Consider the following 25,361-nt stretch of genomic DNA (forward strand, 5'->3'; position numbering starts at 1 on the left):
ATGCGATGATAATAACGTAGTCCACTACGAACGTCAGGATAAGAAAAAACTATGGAAAACATATAACAGAATTTTAGTCGCAGACGAAATTCGAACTCAGCTCCTATACAATACTTACCAAATCGGCTTTCCAGAAAGACTAATCAATGAGGAAGAATTAGAATCGATAATAAAATCTATGAAAGACAAAAAGGCACCGGGCCCTGATGATATACCTGTCAAAATACTCAAACTAATAGAAGGCAACAATAAACAACTGTTATTGAAGTTGTTTAACCAAATTTATATTACAGGGGAATATCCGCAAGATTGGCTCCAATCAACGTTTATACCAATGCCCAAGAAAAATAATGCGAAGACGTATGGTGACTTCAGATTAATTAGTTTAATGAGTCATGCCCTGAAGATATTTCTAAAAATAATACATAGAAGAATATACCCACTATGTGAGGTACATATGGGCCAGACGCAATTTGCATTCAATGAAGGCATGGGAACTCGTGAAGCATTACTTGGACTGAACGTATTAATACGAAAATGTCGCGAAGTTCAAAAGGACGTATTTCTTTGCTTCGTGGATTATGAGAATGCATTTGATACGGTGAAGCATGACAAACTGATGAATATCTTGACTTCTATTGGGCTGGACGAATGGGATATAAGATGCATCAAAAAATTATATTGGAATCAGTTATCAAATATTAAAGTGGATGATGAAACAACTGACAATGTTCAAATTTCAAAGGGAGTAAGACAAGGATGCGTTCTGTCTCCCCTTTTATTCAATATATATTCAGAACAAATATTTGCAGAATCCATAGCTAAAAAGAACATTGGTATTGCTGTAAACAACACGCTAATTAATAACATTCGTTATGCCGACAATTCAACATTATTAGCAAGTAGTTTTGAATGCCGCCAGAGCCTGAAGCCTTTCGATAATTGAATATAACATGTCATTTAATTGTATAATAATATTAACAATTAGTTAAGTTAAATGTGGTAACACTAAATTGTAATTGTATGATCGCTAACGTCCGAATACGGATTGGCAAATAAAGAAGAAGAAACCATAAAATAATTCTTATATAATTGTTGTCTTATTACGACGAAGGTCATTTATTTGTGAGAGTTTTATTTAATTGAGCTGTTCATGTTCGCAGAATATTTAGAATGAACATCAAGGCCAATATTAAATAAAATCAACTCAGGTGTAAATATAGCCTATTTCCATCTCTGCGGACATGAACGTACGAAAGTGCCAACACTGAAGTTAGTTGTCAGTTCTCCCTAATTCCTTTTATTATCGTTACTTTTCTTTTTTGTTCATGATCAAAGAGAGTGAGTTAAGTTAGTAGTCGTATCGAACATAAAGAAGCAACATCGGTTGCATAGAATAGAAAAATAATTTGTTTACTTTTTGTACCTCACGTCGGCTTAAAATCATAATTTGTAATCGCTTATAAACGAAAAAGAAACAACTTGTAAAAATAACTAACATAATCATTGAAATAAAAAATACTCTGTGAATTGAAAAAATCGATAAACAAAGTGAATCGAGTTTTTTTTTGGTTTGACTGGTAATTGGCGCGAGTGGAATACTTCGGTAAAAGCAATTATTTGGGTATACGCGAACTGTCCCATCGGATTGTGTGCATTAATTTGGTTTTCCCGCTGGGAACCCTTTTTGTTACTGCCCCCGTGAGACTGGTGATTGTTTTCGGTCCTGACCAAGTGTTTCTTTATTATTGCCCCCGTGAGGCTAGTGAATTCTTTTTCGGTCCCAACCCATATAGAGAATTAAAGCAAAAAGAGTTGATCGACGGTGCGGGAAATCACAGTGAAATTGAGTTGGTTAGGAGATCGCAGGTGCCGGAGATTATTGGTGTGGTGCCAAAACATGAGCTATCATGACCTAAGGAGTTTTGTATTGAAAAATAATATCTAGCGAAGTCTACACATATCTAACCAATATGCTACGATCTTTTCGCTGGTGGTTTAGTTCACCTAATCAAGCAAGCTGAGTTTGAAAACTTGTATATATATGTACTAAACTTATTGCAAGATTGCAGTTCTGAAGTAGTTTTGAAGTCTTTTTACTATCAAGTCAGCCTAGTGTCTCTGGTCTTCATAGAATCCTTCTTCAATACACACACATATGCAATCGAAGTTTTGTTTCTTCATGAATTCTAATGCTCTCCACTTCGGAAGTTTGATAGATTGACAGTGGTTTAGAACGCTAAGACCTCAACAACATTGTCTGTTTGTTCGAGAGAACCCAGGTTCAAACCTCAGATGGGGTAGCCGGGTTCATGCTATGAATTTTTATTTAATTGTTATCTTATTAGGACGAAGGTAATTAATTTGTGAGAGTTTTATTCAATTGAACTAATTGAGCTATCATGACCTAAGGAGTTTTGTATTGAAAAAGTGATATCTAGCGAAGTCCACACACATCCAACCAATATGCTACGATCTAGCACCACATCTAAATATGCCTGATGAGCTGAACTAAACCACCAGCGAAACGATCGTAGCATATTGGTTGGATGTGTGTGGACTTCGCTAGATATCACTTTTTCAATACAAAACTCCTTAGGTCATGATAGCTCAATTAATTCAATAAAATAATTTATTATTTGCTCATTAGTTAGCATTAGTAGCATAATGTGCTAACATTTTCAATATTAAACAATTAATTTGTAACTTGCGGTATGTTTTTTGAGACGAATTCAATTTACAACAACTTCTTTGGAGTTTCGAATTCGATCAGAAAGGCTGATGCATCTACCTTGGCAATTGTGCTATGAACAAAAATCAGCTGACTGCCATTTAAATCCTCCAAAGGTATATCTAAATGCAATGAGAATTGTACTGTATTTATTAAATCCAGTTGAGGATTTATAGCTAGTCTAAATTAGATATTATGAACGATGATATATGAGATCTTCGTATAGAATTCCCCAGGCATAAACACTGGCATGTCGTCGGCGAAATTAAGCCGATACGCAAAAAGATTTTGCGTAATTTCTGGTAAAACAATAAAAGATAAAGGGCAACAAAGCTTTGTTGAGTGTATTGAACTAAATTAAAATGCCTAATACCCTAGACAGACGACAGCGTTAATTTGCATTTAATGTGTGTTTTGTTTATTGTTGAAGATTCAATCACATTTGATTGCTTGAGTTGGAGTATTCCCCCATTGGCTCAACTTCATTTATTACCCTCTATTACAAAATTTGGCAACACTGTCAGTTCGGAGGCACGCGCAAGTGAGCTTTGTTAAAAACAAAATTCCAACAACAACCTCACAGGCAACTGTGGTGACGTTCTTTTCAACTCACAGAATTCGATGAATTCTAAGTTGATACGTGCTGACATGTTGCAGAATATTTTGATTTTGTGTTTCTTTGGAAAAGCCGAAAAGTGAGTGTGAATCCCATTCATATGGGAATACTAGACACTTAAAGAGTTCGGTTTTTCGCTAAAACGGCATTATTTCAAAAACTGAGAAGCCAATTGATAATTCCCTTTGCCGGGATGAAATCATGATATTGGTAGCGATCAGTAAAATTTTGCAACACTGTCAGTTCGTTTTGAAAAACATTACTCTCTGTAATAGACGGTAATAAATGAAGTTGAGCCAATGGGGGAATACTCCAACTCAAGCAATCAAATCTACATTTAATTTCGACAGTTTCTGCATATACGAAACATCTAATTGCTGTTTTGTTGTTGTTTGCACTGTAATTTTTTGTTTCCTCGTGTCTTAGAGCATGAAAATGCTCTCTCCCTCATATGAATATGGGATGTCTTTTACGGAATTGCCATATTGAAATACCTAAATGCGCTTTAAATTCAGTTTGATTTTGTGCATTATAGCTCATTTAGATTAGCCATAAATCCTCAACTGGATTTAATAAATCCAGTACAAATCTCATTTCATTTAGATATACCTTTGGAGGATTTAAATGGCAGTCAGCTGATTTTTGTTAATAGTATAATTACCAAGGTAGATGCATCGGCCGATAATTTTAATATTTTTCATGTCACGTGTTCATAAAACAAGAATGCAGCCCTAGTAGTATTTGAGAACGTCAAATAGTCAGTGAAGATCTTGTTGATGTTGCGGATAATAACTAATAGCCTGTTTATATTATAGCTTTTTGCAGGGTTAACCCTATTTATGAGGATTTATTTGACGTAAACCCAATGGAATTGATAATTGAAACCCAGTGGGTTTGTTAAATCCGGTTATAAATAAACGTACTATAATGCCTACGAAACTAAATAGGTCTAAATTACTTTGTACTATCTTGGAAGAGATGGTAAAATATCAAGGCAGTTGATTTTCTTGTTTAAGTAATGTCTGGTAGAAGTCTAAAAGGCAAATGGTAATCTAGTTTCAATTCGACTCGACCGTTTTTTATTCTTTTGCCAGAAATGATATAAGCAAAAATTACATGCCTCTAATGTACCGAGGTCTTACTTTATAGTCTCATTTAAATAAAATGACGCATGTTTCATAAAACCTGTTGATTACAATTGGGATTAAAGCCGAAAACAGAATAAACGCTAGAGTAAAGATTTGCGTCGTTTCGTCCATTCGACGCCGACATTTCAAATTCATTTGAAATATATGCAGGTAAACAGATCAATGCTGGACTTTGGTGGCGGCGTCGTCCTGTTGCTGTTGTTTTGTATCTGTTTTCGTCTTTATCCTGGTTAATGTTGTCACCTTGCTACCTATTCCGTGTTCCAGAACTTGCAAGTATCTAAATTTTTTTTACAACGATAACAATTTTTCCTTTATGAAATCGAAAAAAAGTAAAAAATAGTAGATTCTTGCAGTTCTGGAACAGACCACTGAGGTTTAGATCAAACGTGTTCTTCTTTGACACAGCGGTGCCGAAGTTTTTCGGCAATTTACACACATACGTCCCGAATGCATAGAAAGAGCGTACGAAAAAGAGATAATGTTTTGATTTGTTTTTGTTTTGTAGCGTGCGTGCATAAAAACACACTAACACACAGTCATAAGTTGCCAATAGTTTGAATACATTCACATTTTGGGCTGTTCTCTTTTTGGTGACGTCTGGTTTAGATGAGTTGGTAAACTTCAGAAGTGCCGCGACAATTTATGCCATTTTCCAAAGCCTTTATGGTGATATTGTTAGGTAAACATAACGTTATCGAGACTCGCACTGAGTTTTGTCGTATTATAAAAACGTTGCTACGGGATGCAGTTACATGAGAAAAATACACTGATTTTCAGTGTTCCAACTGACAAGGCTAACAAGAAAACTAATTAATGATAAGAAATCATACAGGGTTACAACTTGAGAATTTACTATAAAAAGGCTAAAGTGTAACAGTTCATGTTAACTGTTCTCAATTACATGTGAAGTGAAGTTACTAATTTAAAACCCAAGAAAAACCCACACTACGCAACATGAAATATTGTAAGCATAGACTTAAATTCTCCTAAAGGAGTTGAGAATCTAATTGAGTTATTCCTTTCATTGCAGTTAGTTGTTGGATTGCCCTATTTGCCCTGCTAGGTGTTGTCTTGGCTTGTGATCCTGATAACACCAATGAACCCGCTTGTGCTAATGAAAATTTAAATGTTCCTACTCGCCATTTCTGGGATCCTACTGCCTACTGGGTGTGTAAGTCGGCTGGTGCTGGAGCTGAATTGGTACGTTGTCCAAGTGCTCATTTGTTTGACTCCCAGAAAGCAGAATGTGTTCTCTGGAACAAATGGAATTGGGTTAATCCTTGTCCAGAAAACTAAAGAGTTTTTATCTGTCAAAGATTGAGTATAAAAAGACGTCTTCAAATGTATTAAAATGAAGAATCAGAGCATTCAAAATGATTGAGTTTTTTCTTTGGAGAAACAAGAGGAAGTAAAATTTGGTTAGAAGGCAAGCTCCAGTTTGGAATTCGTTGGTGAACTTATGTGAACTAGGGAAGCTAGTAAGATTGTGGACTTTAAGATTGTGGACTTGAGAACTGTTAACCTGAATCTCAAATCTTTGTTAAACTGCTGCATCGACTGCGTCATACCGTTATACGATAGTTAATCTTGGAACTTTAAATGAAATTGTAATTTCTGGTAGATTTTCAATAATCCGATGATTATAAGGTCTCATGGTTCAGGTCTTCGCTAATTATAAGGTTTCCTCGCTATGCCATTGGCAAACGTTGGGCGCCACATATTTTACACTGGAAGTATGACATCTTAGCGTACGGGTGTGTTGTCTGGTGGCAGGCACTTGGGGATAAGTGTGGAAATGGTCACATCAATACTGATATTCGCAGCAATGGATCTTCAATTTCTACATATCCTGTTTCATTACAATGTATTGATAACTGCCTTTAGGCTTCGGGATGCAGGATTATGAGCCATCGAATCTTAGTTTAGCTAGAGGAAACTCGTTAAAATAAAAACATTTCGATTGGATAGCGAGCTCTAGATGAGTTACAGACATTTAGAAAATCTATTCAACTCTTGGTGAATTATGGAACTCTATATACGACCTAACGATTTCTAGAAGAACTAGCGAAACCTCACATCTAACGAACTAAGGTTTAGGGAACTCTGGATGAGTCAGAGACATCTAAAAAACTAGGGAACTCTGATTGAATTATATTCTCTATACGTATGACATAAAAAAACGATGGGCTGGCGAACTCTAGTTAAACAAAGCAAACTCCATATGTGCTAACGAACTCTATAGGAGCAGACAAACTCTAAAGACGAAGACAGAATAAACGTTTGAGTAATTGTTGCACTGTTAGGTGTTGAAGCCGAAAGGTCCAAATATTTGGAATTTCATTCAGCAAAACACTTCAACGTTCCGCATTGGTGTCATGTGTTGCCAGCTTAAATGAGCTAGCGAACTCTAAATGAGCAAGCGAACTGAAAATGAGCTAGCGAACTCTAAATGAGCTACCAAACTCTATACGAGCTAGGGAGCTAAGCTGCAGAAAAGCTCTACATGAGCTTACAAACCCTATATGCTTTGGTGAACTCTATATGAGCTGGCGAACTCAAGACGAGCTTAAGATCACAAGATGATCTTACGAACTCAAGATGAACTAGCGAACTCTAGACGAGCTGGTGAATTCCAAGGCCAAAAACAGAATAAAGATGTGGGTCGTTGTGATACACTTGGGCTTTGAAGCCGAAAGGTAAACATTTTTGGAATTTCATGTAGCAAAACACATTAGCGTTCCGCTTTGGTGTCATTGTCTTCTTTTCATCAACGCTTAACGCAAAACTTTACTCAAACCTTTATTGTGATTTTAGCTTAAACGAGTTGACGGAGTCTAAATGAGCGAACTATATACCAGCTGGGTAACTTTTTATGAGCAAGTGAAATCTATATACATAATGGGTACTTTACACGATATGTTTTTTAAATATTAGTTGTCACTTTTTATATACAAAATGTACATACATATATGCAAAGTGACAACTCATATGTAAAAAACATAGAGGCCTAGCGAGCTTCAGTGCTTACTTACTTAGCTGATCCATTACAGAACATTTGTTCTATAAGCCGAACTAAGAAAAGATCGAAGGTTGCGTTATATTCGACAAAAAAGTAGGGCTTCGAACTGCATCTCTTGGGTCTTCTCCAGGATTTGCCGCAGGGTAAATATCTGGTCAATGGTGGAACTACCAGGTCTAAAGCTGCATTGGTATGGTCCAATTATTTCGTTGACCATAGGCTGTAGTCGTTCTCACAATATCCCTGACAATATCTTGTAGGCAATAGAAAGAAGACTTATGCCCCTATAGTTAGAGCATACCGTCTTATCTCCTTTTTTGTGGACGGGACACAGGATGCTCAGGTTCCAAGCTGATGCATCCACCTTATCAGCTTGTCGCCTCCGGTTTTGAACAGCTCAGTTGGTAAGCCATCGGCCCCTGCTGCCTTATTATTCTTCAGCCGATTTATTGCTGTCCTTACCTCATCTTGGCTGGGCGGTATACATTCAATACCATCTTCTGGGATTGGGACTGTGGTATCTTCGTCGTCTTCGCCGCTATTGGATACCAACAGTTTGGAAAAATGCTCTTTCCATAACCTTAGCACACTATCTTTATGAGTTACCAAATTACCTTGCTGGTCCCTGCAGGAGGATGTGCCTGTACCAAAGCCATCAGTTTGATGTTTCACTCTTTGGTAGAATTTACGGACTTCATTTTGGCTCCTGTACATCCCGATTTTTTCACACTTCCGCTTTTCCATCTCCCTTTTTTTCTTGCGGAAAAGACGTTTTTCCTCTCTCCTTTCCTCACTATACCTCTCCCGTGCGTTAAGCGTTGCAGCTGATTGTAGAGTAGCTCTATAGGCCGCATTTTTCTCATCAGTAGCAGCACGACACTCTTGGTCATATCATGGGTACCTTGGTGGAGGTCCCTGGAATCCAAGTATGGATTTTGCGGCTGTTTGCCCGGAGTGGACTAAAATTTGCTATTCTGCTGATATATTATCGAGACGAGGAGTGCTTTGATTAAGCAATTGGGCCAGTTGAGTGGAATATACTGTGGCTATCTCCTGTGATTGGATCTGCATCTCTTGCGTCTTCTCCAGGATTTGCCGCAGGGTAAATATCTGGTCAACGGTGGAACTGCCAGGTCTAAAGCCGCATTGGTATGGTCCAATTATTTCGTTGACCATAGGCTGTAGTCGTTCTCACAATATCCCTGACACTATCTTGTAGGCAATAGAAAGAAGACTTACGCCCCTATAGTTAGAGCATACAGTCTTATCTCCTTTCTTGTGGACGGGACACAGGATGCTCAGGTTCCAAGCTGATGCATCCACCTTATCAGCTTGTCTCCTCCGGTTTTGAACAGCTCAGCTGGTAAGCCATCGGCCCCTGCTGCCTTATTATTCTTCAGCCGATTTATTGCTGTCCTTACCTCATCTTGGCTGGGCGGTATACATTCGATACCATCTTCTGGGATTGGGACTGTGGTATTATCGTCGTCTTCGCTGCTATTGGATACCAACAGTTTGGAAAAAGGCTCTTTCCATAACCTTAGCACACTATCTTTATGAGTTACCAAATTACCTTGCTGGATGTGCCTGTACCAAAGCCATCAGTTTGATGTTTCACTCTTTGGTAGAATTTACGGACTTCATATTGGCTCCTGTACATCCCGATTTTTTCACACTTCCGCTTTTCCATCTCCCTATTTTTCTTGTGGAAAAGACGTTTCTCCTCTCTCCTTTCCTCACTATACCTCTCTCTCGTGCGTTAAGCGTTGCAGCTGATTGTAGAGTAGCTCTATAGGCCGCATTTTTCTCTTCAGTAGCAGCACTACACTCCTGGTCATACCATGGGTTCCTTGGTGGAGGTCTCTGGAATCCAAGTATGGATTTTGCGGCTGTTTGCATGGAATGGGCTATAATTTGCCATTCTGCTGATATGTTATCGAGACGAGGATTGCTTTGATTAAGCAATTGGGCTAGTTGAGTGGAATATACTGTGGCTATCTCCTGTGATTGGATCTGCATCTCTTGGCATAAAGCCGCATTGGTATGGTCCAATTATTTCGTTGACCATAGGCTGTAGTCGTTCTCACAATATCCCTGATACTTTCTTGTAGGCAATAGAAAGAAGACTTATGCCCCTATAGTTAGAGCATACCGTCTTATCTCCTTTCTTGTGGACGGGACACAGGATGCTCAGGTTTCAAGCTGATGCATCCACCTCATCAGCTTGTCGCCTCCGGTTTTAAACAGCTCAGCTGGTAAGCCATCGGCCCCTGCTGCCTTATTATTCTTCAGCCGATTTATTGCTGTCCTTACCTCATCTTGGCTGGGCGGTATACATTCAATACCATCTTCTGGGATTGAGACTGTGGTATCTTCGTCGTCTTCGCTGCTATTGGATACCAACAGTTTGGAAAAATGCTCTTTCCATAACCTTAGCACACTATCCTTATGAGTTACCAAATTACCTTGCTGGTCCCTGCAGGACGATGTGCCTGTACCAAAGCCATCAGTTTGATGTTTCACTCTTTGGTAGAATTTACGGACTTCATTTTGGCTCCTGTACATCCCGATTTTTTCACACTTCCGCTTTTCCATCTCCCTATTTTTCTTGCGGAAAAGACGTTTCTCCTCTCTCATTTTCTCACTATACCACTCTCGTTCGCTAAGTGTTGCATCTGATTGAAGTGTAGCCCTATAGGCAGCAATATTTTGCCATTGTGTTGTTATGTTATCGGGACAAGGAGTGCTCTCATTAAGCAATTGGGCTAGTTGAGTGGAATATGCTGTGGCTATCTGTTGTGTTTGCAGCCAATCGATGTCCAACTTCCGCGTTGTGTCTGTTCGTGCTTTATTTGCAACGTTTAGACGGGAACGTACCTTTGCTGCAACCAGGTAGTGGTCCGAATCAATGTTTGCGCCTCTGAACGATCGTACATCCAACACGCTCGATGAATGTCTTCCATCTATCACAACATGACCAATTTGATTACTTGTTCTTTGACAGCTGGAGACAGCTGTCTATCGAGATGATTAAATCTGGTACTGCTAACTACCATGTTTTTTGTTTTGCAGCTTCCCGATGTCCAATTTCCGATTTGTGTCTGTTCGTTCCTTATTTGCTACATTTAATGTGGTACGCACCGCACCTTTCCGAGTCTGTGTTGGCTCCTTGGAACGATCGCACATCCAACACGCTCGATGAATGTCTTCCATCTATCACAACGTGATGCCCGCAGTGCCCTTATAAATATCGAGATTCTTAAATCTGATACTGCTAACTACCATGTTTTTTGCCGCTGCGAAGTCTCTCAGCCTCATTCCATTGTTCGATGTTTCACCATGGAGACTGAATTTCCCGACAGTTGGGCCAAAGATATTTTCCTTTCTAATTTTGGCATTAAATCGCCCAGAATAATTTTCACGTCATGGGCAGGACAACGGTCATATGTTTCTTCTAGGCGCTAGTAGAATATATCTTTGATCTGTTCGTCCTTTTCTTCGGTTGGAGAATGAGCGCAAATAAAGCTGATGTTGAAGAATTTAGCTTTTAACCGTGTTGTAGCAAGTCTTTCATTCACTAGGGTGAAGCTATCAGATATTTTAACCTCCGACCAACTACAAATCCGCAACCAAACTCATGCTTTGTGTCATGGCAGCTATATAAAGATTGTGTCACCTTTAGGTGTTGTTGTGGCGCCTTTCCTAAACCATTGTATTTCCTGTATGGCAGTTATATCGGCCTTGTACTTTTGAAGCACATCAGCCAATGCGTAAACTGCACCTAATTTATATTCGCAGATCATGGTCCTTAAAACGTTTGCGGGGGTCGTCAACTTTAGAGGGGGTTGTTTTTCTTTTCTTTCGTTTTTTCGTAGTAGGCTGCTTTAGTTTTTAACGTTCTTATGGGCGCGGCACATGTTAGCTCACTACCTTTAACGGGCGTTTAAGGCAGCTCCCCAGGTGACACCATGGGTAGGTGAGTGTCCACTTGAGATGAAAGAGGCACCAAGATAAATCCTGGGCTTTGCCATGTTAAAGCCGGTCAGGATCGTCCTTGGTATCTTTCATCCCCTACGTTTACCCCGCTTCAGAAGTGATAGCAAATTAAATATGAATAACAACTAGAATTTTATATACTACGAACTAGCTAACTTTTATAAGCTAGCGAACTCTAGACTAACTAGTGATTCCTAGGTAAGATAGGATATCATGGATGAGATGCGGAATCTGGATTAACTATCAAAGAGCTAGCAAACTCCAAAATTGAGCCACTGAAACATAGATGAACTATTGCATTCTATATTTGCCATGGAACAAGAGCTTTCTCCCTCGAAACTAAATAACTCTGTTGGCGCCGACCAGCTCTACATTTATCGCATCAAGATGGAGTGGCGTAGATAAACTATGAAATGTATAAGACTTTATTTTTAGTTTCAAATGCCTGGGTACTTTACTTCTTAATCAGTTTCGGAATCCTAACCAAGATCTACTCGCATCTATCTATCTGTGAATAAATCTAGGTACTGTTAGGATCATTTATGTATATATCCTCGGTACGGTGGTAGATTTGAACAAAAGCCCTTCGGATGTTGGAGGCAACTCTATCTTGGTTTTCTTATTTATTATTAGGATGATTTCAAAACCCCTAAGGACATATTGGAAAAAAAATGTAACCATAAACCTTCCCAAACTTAAGGTCTCGACACATAAGAAGCTTCGCCGCCTGGCTTTCTTGCGTTCCTTTATTTCTTTAGGTGAAATTTCCAACACTAAGAAAAGTTCCCAAATCCCCAGAATACACAACATTCTCCGTAAAGCTAATTACTTACCCAGTTTATTCAAAAATTTTTCGAATGTTACTCTCATTTATCAAAAACTTACCTAAATGTATCCGGGTCCTGAACCAAACTCGTTCCATAAATATCGCTGGCAGCTGCAGCTGCTGCCGCCGCCACTGCTGTGTTCATGATCATGTGAAAATCTTTGGTACTGGCTGCACCAGCACAGGCACTGGCATTGGCGGCATCCAAGAGAGGGTGATAAGAGGGTGCTGCCGATGATTGGGATGCTATTGGTAAATTTGCATTTGGAGAAGATTGTGCCGAAGAAATGTTTGGATCTTTGGCCGTTGAATGCTGCTGTTGCATAGCTTGAAAGGATGGCATCCTACCTGTTGCTGCCAAATGTTGAGCATTATAATGATGATATTGTTGTAATTGTTGTTGTTGCTGCTGTTGTAGCGGTGAGGGAGAATTTAAATCGATGTGTGGTGAAGGCGTCGATGTTGTGGTTGCTGTTGGTGTGGTAGCAGGTGATACTGAGGCCAAGGGTAAATTGCTTGTTGGTGGTGGTGCGGGACTGACGACATTTAATGATTCCGATGAAGAACTCAATTCCTTGGAGTTATTTAGAGATTCTTGGGGTTTGTGGGTATTTGATTCATGATCTGCCTCTGTATCTTCGGGATCACTTACACCCGAATCATCACGCAAGGTGTGTTGAGCATCAATGGATTTTCGATGCATGCCTGTAATTGAAAAATAAGAGAGAAAAAGAAAAAACTCTTATTGAATGTGCCTTGCAGAATTGTCATTAATTCGAAGGAAGACAATTTTTTAATTAAAATTATCCTTTCCTTCAAATTAAAGTTAATCTGGCTTTTTTTCTTTAGTTTCTTTGGAAAACATCTCCCAGTATCGTTGTTTTTGTTGCCGGCTCAATGTCAAGTTAATTTGCCATCGAAATGTTGATCCTTTTATTTTTATTTATCATAACATTTAATCCGATTTAAGCCACTCAAAGGAGACAGCAACAACAACGAGAACAATAAACATTTATAAACAGGATTTATAATAATGATGAATGTGAAACAGAAGGGAAAGTGAAGTGAAATACATGAAGGAAAGCAAAAACAACAACTTTGTGTCAAAGGATAATGAATTTTTCAATATTCATTTGAAACATGATTGTGTGTGAGTTTGGGAGGGGGTGAAATAATTTGAAGGGTGGTGGTGACGTACTAATAGACTCGTGAAAAATGACTTAAGTTTGGTTTTCATTATGAGATTTGCTCAATGCCCTACATTCGGCAGTACAAATTTCTCGTCGTGATTCAATATTACCTGAATATCGACTGATATTGGCTCTAGTCCTTTACTTTTTAATGATAAAAGTGGTAAAAGAGAAAACTGTCAAAAATCCCGGTCCACACTAGAGTGATTTCATCGAAAAAAAATCATTAAATTAGCGTTCCTAGATCAAGTTCCATTGTAGAGTAAAATCATGAAATTGCTAAAGTGGGAAATTCGATCTACTTACTTACTTAGCTGGCCCATTACAGAACATTTGTTCCATAGGCCGAACTAAGAAAATATCTCCATTTCTGTTTACGGAGGTGCCGAGGTAGACGAAGTCTTTTACTATCTCAATATTATAGGAACCAACTTCCACAGTCGGCCCGAGCTCAATGGACGCATCGCGCGTCGACACCATCAACTTGGTCTACTTACCGTCAACCGCCAGACCCACTTTAGCAGATTCTCCATCGACCGTCATAAAGGTATCAGTTACTTCTTTTACTGATCGGCCCATGATGTCTATAACATCAGCATAATCAAGTAACATGTGACCATTGGTGTAAATTGTGCCACTTCTTTTGACGTTTGCCTCTCGTATAACCTTTTCCAGCAGGATGTTGAAGAGATCACGCGAAAGGCTGTCTCCTTGTGTGAAACCTCTTTTGGTACCAAACCCTTCGGAGAGGTTCTTTCCTATTTTAACTGAGGACCTCGTGTCAGTTAAAGTCATTTTACAAAGCCGGATGAGCTTTGCGGGGATACCAAATTCAGACATGCCTTGGAATACCTTTGAACGCAGCGGGCTGTCGAAGGCTGCTTTATAATCGACAAAAAGGTGGTAGATCGACATCTGCTATTCTTGGGTCTTCTCCAGGATTTGGCGCAGGGTAAATATCTGGTCAATGGTGGACTTGCCAGGTCTAAAGCCGCATTGGTATGGTCCAATTATCTCGTTGACCATAGGCTTTAGTCGTTCGCACAATATCCCTGACACGATCTTGTAGGCAATAGGGAGTACACTTATGCCCCTATTGTTAGAGCATACAGTCTTATCTCCCTTCTTGTGGACGGGGCACAGGATACTCAGGTTCCAATCGTCGGGTACTCGTTCTTCCTGATGAATACACATTATCAGCGCCTCCGGTTTTGAACAGCTCGGCTGGTAAGCCATCGGCTCCTGCTGCCTTATTGGCTGGGCGGCATACATTCAATACCATCTTCTGGGATTGGGACTTTGGTATCTTCGTCGTCTTCGCTGCTATTGGATACCAACAGTTTTGAAAAATATTCTTTCCATATCCTGAGTACACTATCTGTATCAGTTACCAAATTACCTTGTTGGTCTCTACAGGAGGATGTGCCTGTACCAAAGCCATCAGTTTGATGCTTGACTCTTTGGTAGAATTTTCGGACTTCATTCTGGTCCCTGTCCATCTCGATTTTTTCACACTCCCGCTTTTCCATCTCTCTCTTTTTCCTGCGGAAAAGACGTTTCTCCTCCCTCCTTTTCTCCCTGTATCTCTCTCGTTCGCTACGCGTTGCTACGGATTGTAAAGTAGCCCTATATGCCGCATTTTTCTCTTCGGTGGCAGCACGACCCTCCTGATCATACCATGGATTCCTAGGTGGAAGTCTCTGGTATCCAAGTATGGATTTTGCGGCTATTTGCATGGAGTTTGCAATGCTTTGCCATTGCGCTGATATGTTATCGGGATGAGGAGTGCTTTGATTAAGCAATTGGGCTAGTTGAGTGGAATATGCTGTGGCTATCTGTTGTGATTGCAGCTTACCGATGTCTAACTTTCGTGTTGTGTCTGTTCGTACTTTGTTTGCTACGTTTAAGTGGGTGCGTACCTTTGCTGCAACAAGGTAGTGGTCCGAATCAATGTTTGCGCCTCGGAACGATCGTACATTCAACACGCTCGATGAATGTCTTCCGTCTATCACAACATGATCAATTTCATTTCTTGTTTTCCTTTTTTTCCATGTTTTTTGCACCTGCAAAGTATATCAGCCTCATACCATTGTCAGATGTTTCACTGTGGAGACTGAATTTCTCCTTTCCAATTTTGGCGTTAAAATCGCCTAGAATGATTTTAATGTCATGGGCAGGGCAACGGTCATATGTTTCTTCTAAGCGCTCGTAAAATATATCTTTGGTCTGGAAATTCGATCTAAGAATGCCTAATTTCATGAAATTTTTAATGAAATTCACGCTAGTGTGGACCGGGACTATCATGACCAGTTTTACCACAAAAGTAAAAGAACGCATAAATGGTAGATCTGGTAACAATGTCAAAATGAAACAAAAAATTCAATTTTCTTCTTTATTTCGCTGTTTTTAATTTTGTTTTGTCAGCGTTCGATTTTTTCCTTTGTTTTTGTTAATTTTTTCATCATTGTCAAATAATCGTCAAACAAATGTCGAAAAACTTGTTCTGCGATTTTTTGTCCGAAGAAATTTGTCTGACAGCCTGTGGTAGAAGAGAACGTAATTTTGGATCTCTCTCTTAAAAATTGCTACCAGTTTGACCACTTTTTGGGGTTAAGGAACGCTTTGCAGGTTAAAAATGTTAAGAAATGGTAACCTCAGGCAAGTAATGGAACACAACTTTTGATTTTTTTCTTTTTGCGGGTCAATAGCAGGATAGTGAAGGGTATTTGAGAACGACCTCTGTGTGAGCTAGCGAACTCTAGATGAGCTAGGGCACTCTAGAGGATTTAGGATTCCTAACTTCCACCTTCCACCTCTGGTTAGGAACTCTAGATGAGTTCACTAGAACTCAAATGTAACTAGCAAACAGAAGTTGAGGTGGCGATCTCTAAATGAACTAGCAGTGTATAAATGAGCCAGCGTACACTAGATGAGCTAGCACACCCTAAAAAGCATTTTACACTTGCACTTGAAACAGATGTTTTGGGAGTTGACGTCAAAGATCTCGAGACAAGCCAGCGTACGCTAAACGAGACAAGCCAGCATACGCTAATGAGTTTAAAACAGCCAAGATCTCCCATATACGTTAACGTGACTGCAACAACATATGTTCTCTTTATTCTCATCTGTCGTGGTTTAGCAAAGGAAAGACTCGCTCAGAGAGACTAATGCACAAAATATTTTGAGCATCACCGGTTTAAAAACATCAAATTAGATAGCGAGTTCTAAATTTATAAAGTAGACTCTAGATCATTGATGCTCAAAATAGAAAAGAGTGTAAAGTAGTGAGAGAATCACAAGAAAGTTTGTATCAGCATTCAGTGGTTGTTAGAACTGCAACCAGTATACATGTGGCGGGTGTGTGCGGTTTTGTTCAGTGTCCCCACTTAAATTATGCGTACATCCATGCACATGTTTACTTGTCGGCTGCTCAACGACGACTGATTGTTATTCTCATTGTGAGTACACGTATCATGTTGTCACGTTAAGGTATATGGATGATCTTGGCTGCTCTAGATCACTGTTGGGCAGAAATGCTCGGCCTCATACACAAAAGTGTAAAAAATACATGAGTCTCTCGCAATTTGCCCACCATTGCTCTAGATAAACCATCCATCTGTAGGTGAGGAGCGGGGAATTCCTTTATTGTAATGTGGCTCACTTTCATGAACGCGTGTTCATATCCTATTCTTTGGAGCCAATTCCTGGTTTGTTTAAGAGGTTCCTACCCGAATTTGAGCTGCATTGAAAATAGTTCCAGCGAGATCTATTTCAGCAGTTCCGTATATTTTGTTAAAATATCGAAATACCGTTGAAACCTTGGTCGATTTGCGAAATCTAGGGGGAAGTTTTGAAAATTCTTCTTTGCCCTTTGTTGGAAATTTTCAATAAGCTGCAAACTTATGGTAGCTATATATCGCCAACTTCAAAGAATATACGTCATCATTAGACCAAACCGAAAACGCAACCATTTGCAGTGAAGAGGAAAAGATTCGAATAAGTCAGAAGTGTATACGAGCCAACAACTCTTCGGGGGTGACGTGTCTTTATCACTCATTGCAGTCATAAAAATAAAAAAGGTCAGAACTGTCATAATCAATCCACATGTAACGCAACGAAGACGAGCAATGTCACTGGGAAGATGTCTACTGGAGATCTTCGCCAAAATGTTGTGAGTCTATTCTAAAGACAGAGGACAAAACTATGCGACACGTTTATTGAGAAGTAAATGCGGTCTTGGGATGAATTCTTAATATCTTTCCGAAGAATTAAGGAGTATTTAGGAAGTTTGCTACCGACCGAACCGTAGAAGCCTATTTAAAAAATCGAAGATTAAGACAAGCAGCAGGAACATAGCTTTGTGCAGATATGCCTGCATAGCTGTCGCTGATAAGCTCTTTTTTTAACAACCACGAGAAGGTTCAACAATAAGAGAGAGTGATCTGCAAGAGCTATACTGTGAGCTCCGCTCAAATGGGAACTACGTGGATGAAATGGGAAAGCTGGGCCTTGTAATTTTAGGATGCGAGGTATGTAAATGCTCGTCACTTCTACAGGGCAAGCGGCTACAGCAGTCTCATTATTCCAAAAATTAGCTGTTTTCTCCCACACTGTGACTTCTGATAATAAATAAATATCGTTATCAGCTAAGGTCTACAAGAATGATATTTATTGCCAGAGGGCATAGGGCCCGGCAAAGATGCTAGTTGTTCTTTACACACAAACTTATCAAATTCCCGCTACGTGTATTGAATGCAGCTTTTTTCAAAGACCTAAGTTGAAAATTTAACGCCGAGGAGCTAGCAAAAAAGTGCTAAAAGACTCATTCAGCTATTAGTTTCATTTCTTTGCTTTCCAAATGTAAAATTTTAAGGGAATGCCAGAACCCCCTTGGCAATTCTGCCGTCGTTATCCTCTATAATATGGATTCGGAAAGCGACAAAATGAAAAAAGTCTTGATTGATTCTACCGTAAAAACTCTGGCCTTGTTTTGTGTGGAGACAGTAACCTGTCCAAAAATACTACTGGATTTTCAAACTCTTGATCTGCCTATTCGATCATCTAAGTAGAGTTGGACAATCTCGTTCCTTTTGCGGTTCGATCTTTTCCGTTCCGTTCAGCAAAAGGAACTAGGTCGTTCAGTTAGTTCCATAGTTCCTATTAGTACCAACCTTTATGTGTATACCCACACTCATACTCGTTCACTCAGTTCATATCGTTCGTGCTTCTTCTACATCAAAACAAAAGAAAAATAATTTTTTTTCGGCTTTCTTCATGGTAGATTACAAATATTTAAAACCAATTTACAATCGTTTTGCTAATTAAAAATGCTTCAATTGCTTTTTTTAATTCGGCAAAGATCAGCTTAGTAAGAAATGAAAAACGAAATGACACTATGTGATTTCTTATTCACTGAAGAAGACAGGGAGAGAGAGACAACTGATGTTAAATGAACTGATGGAAATAACTGAAAGAGAAGAGCAAAAAGAATGAGAGAAAAACGAACGAGGTTGCAAAAGGAACTAGCTGAACCGCATAGTCGGACCTAGTACCGGTAGTTCCTTAGAACTAGTTCGTTCCGGAACGACACATCTCTACATCTAAGGCTTCTTTAAGGCTTCGAGGGGCAGGTTGTAATATGGATTCGGAAAGCGACAAAATGAAGAGAAGACTTGATTGAGTTATGGATTTTATGGCTATCTACCGTAAGAACTCTGGCCTTGTTTTGTGTGGAGACAGTTACCTGTCCAAAAGTACTCCGCAAGCTGTTTGGAATGTGATCCTGGATTTTCAAACTCTTCATCTGCCTGTTCAATCATCTAAGGCTGCTTTAAGGCTTCGAGAGGCAGGTTGTGGACTTAAACACAGTAATTATTCCAACCAAAGATACCCGGGATGTAGGTAAATCTCCTCTAAATTATTTGAAAATTAGTCAGAGCAACCGACAACGTTGTCGACTTTAAAAATTCACCCTTTGGGGAAATCTGACTGGTGATCTCGTATCGTAGAACTTCATAAAATCTGCAACGTCTTTCAAGAGAACATTTCTGCTATGTTGAAGGCAGGAGAATTGGTTAGTGCACTTGAACCAAGTCTTACAGGACAGGCAGTGACTCTCAGCTGATTGAAGTATCAATCGATGAATTTATTAAAGGCAAAGGTCTACTTCGAGAAGACGGACGGAAGAAGCCAACTTGTATCTGATTACAGGCAAATCTGGCAGTTGATATCTTATCTCTCGTATCGTAGAAGCTCATTCCAACTGTCGAGTTTTTCAGTTTTTAGGGAACTTGAACAAAGTCTTGCAGGTGACTCTCAGTCGCAGTGGCTCTCGAACCATCAATTGATGAATTTGCAAGCGGGAAACTACATAAGGTCTACTTCGAGAAGACTTCCCAACTGGAATCTGGTTACAGAACATCTCGTATCGTAGAAGGTCATTCCAACGGCACAGTCTTTCAAGTGGAGGATTCTAGATATCGGATAGACATGCGGATTGATTAGGGCCTGCTAGTCTTACATGTGACTATCAGTCGATCGATGAATTTACCAGACCACTCATTTATCACTACATCGGCAAACTTCAAAGGGCATTTCGAGAACACATGTCGCAAACTTTATAGCTGGAATGTGGTTAGGAAAATCTGGCAGACGATCTTATTCAAATTTCGAAGCTTTTCTAACTAAGAATATATGTAGCTGTCGGGAAATCAGGCGAATTGGGTTAGGGAACTTGAAACTAGTCTTAAAGGTGGATATCAGACGATCAAGTTGTCAATCGAAATTTTAAGGGGCACTACGAGAATACGGGTCGCAAACTTCATAGCCGGAATCAGATTACAGCACATTTCCAGAGAAAATTTTCAAGTTAATCTCATATTCAAACGTTATAGTTTTTCCAGGCGGAGATACCGAATTAGTTGAAGGTGTTGAACTCAGTCTTACAGGAATCTTGAAAACAGATAATGTTGGGAGTCAGAGAATCGGTGGCAGAAAGGCCACCGGCAAATTAAATAAGGTCTACTTCGAGAAGACAAACCGCAGATGATAATTAGAATCTGGTTAAAGAATGTCTAGGGAAATCTGGCTGGTGATATCGTATCATATAAACAACTGCCCATAATCTCGATAGGCTAGAGATGAAAATCACTATGACCATCGTTGCAGGACCCTGTATTTCTAGGTATCTAGCCTCTGGATGACACGACAGTGGTGTTCACTACTGCAGACTATGGGGATGTAAAAGTTGCAGCGTCCATCAAAGGGATACTTTAGCTATCAAGAAGGCAGTTGATTGTTAGAGGAACTAAGCCTTAAAAATATGTAAGTATTTATATATTTAAATATTCTTCGCGGTGACTTTTAGTAGATCGAGCTATCAATCGATGAATCTGTTAGGGCGACGATGTGTCACTACTTCGGCAAAGTACATAAGGTCTACTTCGAGAAGACGGAGCGTAGTCGACATAAATCTGGTTACAGATTTTCTAAGGAAATGGCACCAGTCAGCTTCCTACTCTCATTCGATATGATGTAGTTGTAATAATCAACTGGGCTATCTGAGAATACAGAAGAGATAGAGTCGTTCGAGCGACTATTATGTAAGTGACCCATGTTGTTTGAAACTTTATAAATTATGAGACATGTGGAATAATCAAAGCTGACTCGTTCTGATACAAAAACAACAAAATCGAACGTCTCAACAATCTATCAGTGACACTCTACATAGGATATACAAAGACAAAAGGTTTTCGGGTGGTGTCGCTGTCACCGGAACAGCACAGGCTTAAACCGTATGGAGGTTTAAAAATATCATTGGTAAGCTATAACTCCAATTATATTTCAGTCCAAATAGTCCAAATTTCCATGAAAGATAAATTGATTAGTATGCTTTTAGGCGTAAGACTTAAATAAGAATAAATCCGGTCTAAAATTTTTTAGGAATTCGACTGAAACTAAACCTAGGTTTTGTAGGTTTTTAGCAATGCAATGGTTATACGAATAATAATCAATCTGGGGATCAAAATCAAACTACTGAGAGTCCCATTTAGTAATCGATGAATATGTCAGTATACGAATATACAGAATGAACCAGACGTCTTCGAGTGGGGTGGCTACTGTCCGCATTCTTAAACCTAACTATTATTGGGCAGGAGTGAGATAAAAGCTTTGATAAGTTTCTAAAACGAACATTGATAAATTATGACGGCATCTATGTTTCAGATTAACATTATTGGATGGATTTTCCAAAGAAAGAAAAATTGGTACGCAGGGATAAGAGTTAAATAAGAATAAAAATAGACTAAGGATTTTAGTAAGCGGCAATCAATCAATCATCTAGCAATCAAACGACAGCTTTGGTTTTTTAGCCAAATTCCAAAAAATCATTGATATACCCGGACGTCATCTATATTTCAGTTTATTATTTTTTGGAAGGAAGTTAAATTGATTAGCATGCTCCTAGGAGGAAGAGTTAAATAATAATAACAACCGCACTAATCATTTTATAAAGCGGACTGATACTAAAGCTAGGCTTATTGGTCGTGATTTTTAGGATTTTAATAACACAATAGACATACGACTAATACTCAATCCGCCAAATAAACAAATTACACCCGTCACTATGCGCCAAAATGTTTCCGAATGTAGTGGGTGCAGTTAGGTTAGGTTAGGTTATAGGATGCGCAGCTGCTGTATGGGCAGCCACTCCACTCGGAGACCTTGAGGTCCATTGTGTTCATCCTGGATATTAAAAACTGGTTGAAGATGTTATGGTATGATGTAGATACATATGTGTGACTGTAGTTATGTATAGATGAAGATTGTAGGTGATGTGGTTGTGGATGTAGATTCTGGAGGTTCTGGGCTGGTGATTTAGGTGTGCATATAGATTTAGATGTGCATGTGTTAGAGAGAAGTTGAGGATGTAGACTATGGGTGTGTATAGATGAGACCATAAGTGTAGTGATGTGGTGTGAAGGTGATGCCTGTGGATGAGAAGCAATTAGCGGTTCGTCTGTAACGGTAAGAAGAGGTTGGTGAGACTATAGTTGTAGTGATGTTGTTGATTAGATACGGATATATATAGTGAATATTGTTAGTGTTGAGGTGGTGAAATTGGGTGAGATGTAGTTGGAATGCGTTTGACGATGCTACTGTGTAGAGGTGGTTCTTGTCGCATTTCCAGTGCGTTGGCGCCATTTCAGGCCTTTAGCAAGGTGAAGTATATCCGACGGCTCTGCATGGCTAAATGCTGTTAATGATTGAGTGGTATGTACCCCCATCGTACACAGTCTTCTGGAAATGAGCATAGGACAGCGGCATAAAAGGTGCTCAATCGTCTCTATTTCTTCCTCATCCTCGCAAAGCCTACAGTAGTTGGCCAAGTCAACTTTCCATTTACTCGTCATGGATTTTGTTCTGCAGTGACCCGTGATGATCCCCACTGCTAGTTTCATGTCTGGTTTCTTCATTGAGAGCAGTGAGGCGGTTCTTGTCTTCGACGGGATAGGCCAAATTGCCCTTGATGTGCTGCAGCTGGGCAAGTTTTGCCAGTGTTGGCAGAATTTTTCTTGACATTTTTGTACTATCTTCCTCCTGAAGTGGCACAATGGTGGCTTGATGGAGCTGTCGATTTCAATACTTTGTGACTCCGATCCGCAGCGTGCCAGTTCGTCGGCTGCCTCGTTTCCCTCGATGTTGTAATGCCCTGGGACCCAACACAAGGTGACGATTGATTTTAATGGCTCCAAAGCGTGCTTGCAATACAGAACTGCCGCGGACTTGATGTAAAGCAGCCATGCACGCGTCTTTACGAAAAAGTTAACTACAACTCTCTGTCCCATACAAAAACTCAAAATAGCATTCTCTTCTTGTGCACCATTGATGTAAAGGGACTTGAGAGATTTTAGGGCCGCTTGACTATCAACATAAATAGTCACCGGTCCAGATATGTCCCCTCTCATGTTGTTAATCAGTTCCGCGGCCTTTCTGATCGCAAAAATTTCAGCCTGGAAGACACTACAATATTCGTTCAGCTTGTATGAAATACGTAGATCCAGGGAATTGCTATAGACACCTGCTCCTGTGCCTGTTTCCATCTTAGAGCCATCGGTATAAATCTCTATACCGTCTAGAGGTGGGCTGCTAAGTGTCCAATCATCCCTATGGGGTATATGCACCTTCGTTGCCTCGAACGACATTTGTGGTGACATATAGTCACTAATGTTCCCCGAGGCCGCTGGTAGCCCGAATCGACGTACGATTGCAGTTCGTCCGTGTTGGGAACTACGCCATTGCTGCCAGTTCCTGCACTACTAGGTCCAGTGGGTGTAGATCTAGTAGCACATTTAAGGCAGCTTGTGGAGTGCTCCTCATAGCACCAGTTATTAGAAGTGATGCCGCTCTTTGGACGCTGTTTAGTTTGTTTAGATATGTCGTTTTGTTCAGGGCATTCCACCATACCAGAGAGCCATATGTAAGAATTGGGCGGACAATGGTCGTATAAATCCAATCGACGACCGTTGGTCTCAGACCCCAACTGTTACCAATATAGTTCTTGCAGGAATATAGAGCTATTAGACCTCTCATGGTGCGCTCCTCGACATTTCTTTTCCACGTGAGTTGGTGGTCAAGGATAATGCCGAGGTATTTGGCTTCCGAAGAGAGTTCAAGGCTAACTCCATCCAGCACTGGTAGGGTGAATGGTCTGACCTTCCTTTTATTTGTGAACAAAACTAGCTCTGTTTTCGATGGGTTCACTCCGAGTCCGTTGTTAAGTGTCCATCTAGATAATTTGACTAGAGCTCCTTGCAAGAGTTCTGATAGTGTCTGTGGGAACTTCCCGCTGAACATGATGACGACGTCATCTGCATACGCGATCGTCTTTATGCGCTGCCTATCAAAATCCTTGAGTATTTTATTTATCACTAGAAGCCACAGTAGTGGTGATATGACACCATCTTGAGGTGTGCCTCTAGTGACCTGCTTCCGAATGGAACTTCCACTGATGCTTGAATTGATTATTCGGCTACTGAGCATGCCGTCAATCCAATTGACCAGTGTAGTCGATACACCTAGGTTTATTAGAGAGCTGTCTATGGATTCGAGTCTAACGTTGTTGAAGGCCCCCTCTATGTCGAGAAATGTCGCCAACGTATAGTCCGAGCCCTCCATATTTCTCTCAATATGTCCAACTACCTCGTTTAATGCTGTTTCCACCGATTTGCCTTTTACACACAGAGAAAAAAATATGTTTGATCCAACAATATTCCAAGAGCAAAATATGTATTGTTAACATATTGTTGGATTCCTCATGTAGTATTGTAAATCCAAAAATAGTTTGTGTCAACTGAACAATATTTCTCTCTTTTCTTCGAAAATGTGTTTCTCTTCTCTCGCTATTCGATGCCGTGTTGGAAAAACAATTTTGGTGAGTTGTGGTGTGTTTGTATGACATGCTGCCTTTACCTTTGTTTTTGTGTGTATGTACTTGTGAGACTCTTGTTTTTATTTGTTTCTGTTTTGTTTCATTCTTCTTTCCTTTTCATGTTTGTTATGGTGTTTATTCCTTATGTTGTGGTGGGTTCTTGTGGCTATTTGTTTGTCTTTGTTGTCAGCCAATGCAGCAAACCATGTATTGTGTTCATCAATGATTGCAATATTATACGCGACATTTATATCCAAGTTATGCGAAAAGTGTATATGAGAAGTATATGCACTCAAATCAAAAATTTCTGGGCTGGTTTTCTGTATTGACAATACTTTTTGTAAACAAAATTAGATTATGATAGTTCCTACAATCGGTATTGTTAACGATTTTAACAATATTGC

At 39.7% G+C, this 25,361-nt stretch overlaps 2 protein-coding genes across 4 annotated transcripts in view; one reads left to right on the top strand and one right to left on the bottom strand.

The window, feature by feature from the left end:
* Vsx2 (Visual system homeobox 2) overlaps positions 1-25,361 on the bottom strand; it is a 459,366-nt gene that overhangs the window by 87,560 nt on the left and 346,445 nt on the right. For all 3 annotated transcript variants that reach the window (XM_073979347.1, XM_073979345.1, XM_073979346.1), the window contains exon 6: positions 12,399-13,044. In XM_073979347.1, the coding sequence (XP_073835448.1) occupies positions 12,399-13,044 (646 nt within the window). The remainder of the gene's footprint in view (positions 1-12,398; positions 13,045-25,361) is intronic.
* LOC141399971 (uncharacterized) lies at positions 5,362-5,872 on the top strand. The gene is made up of 2 exons (XM_073979362.1): positions 5,362-5,462; positions 5,529-5,872. Exons 1-2 carry the CDS (start codon positions 5,453-5,455, stop codon positions 5,792-5,794), a joined length of 276 nt encoding a protein of 91 aa, XP_073835463.1. The 5' UTR covers positions 5,362-5,452; the 3' UTR covers positions 5,795-5,872.

This window comes from Musca autumnalis, unplaced genomic scaffold, assembly GCF_047663935.1.
Source record: "Musca autumnalis isolate F117 unplaced genomic scaffold, ASM4766393v1 scaffold_3, whole genome shotgun sequence".
Classification (NCBI taxonomy): Eukaryota; Metazoa; Arthropoda; class Insecta; order Diptera; family Muscidae; genus Musca; species Musca autumnalis.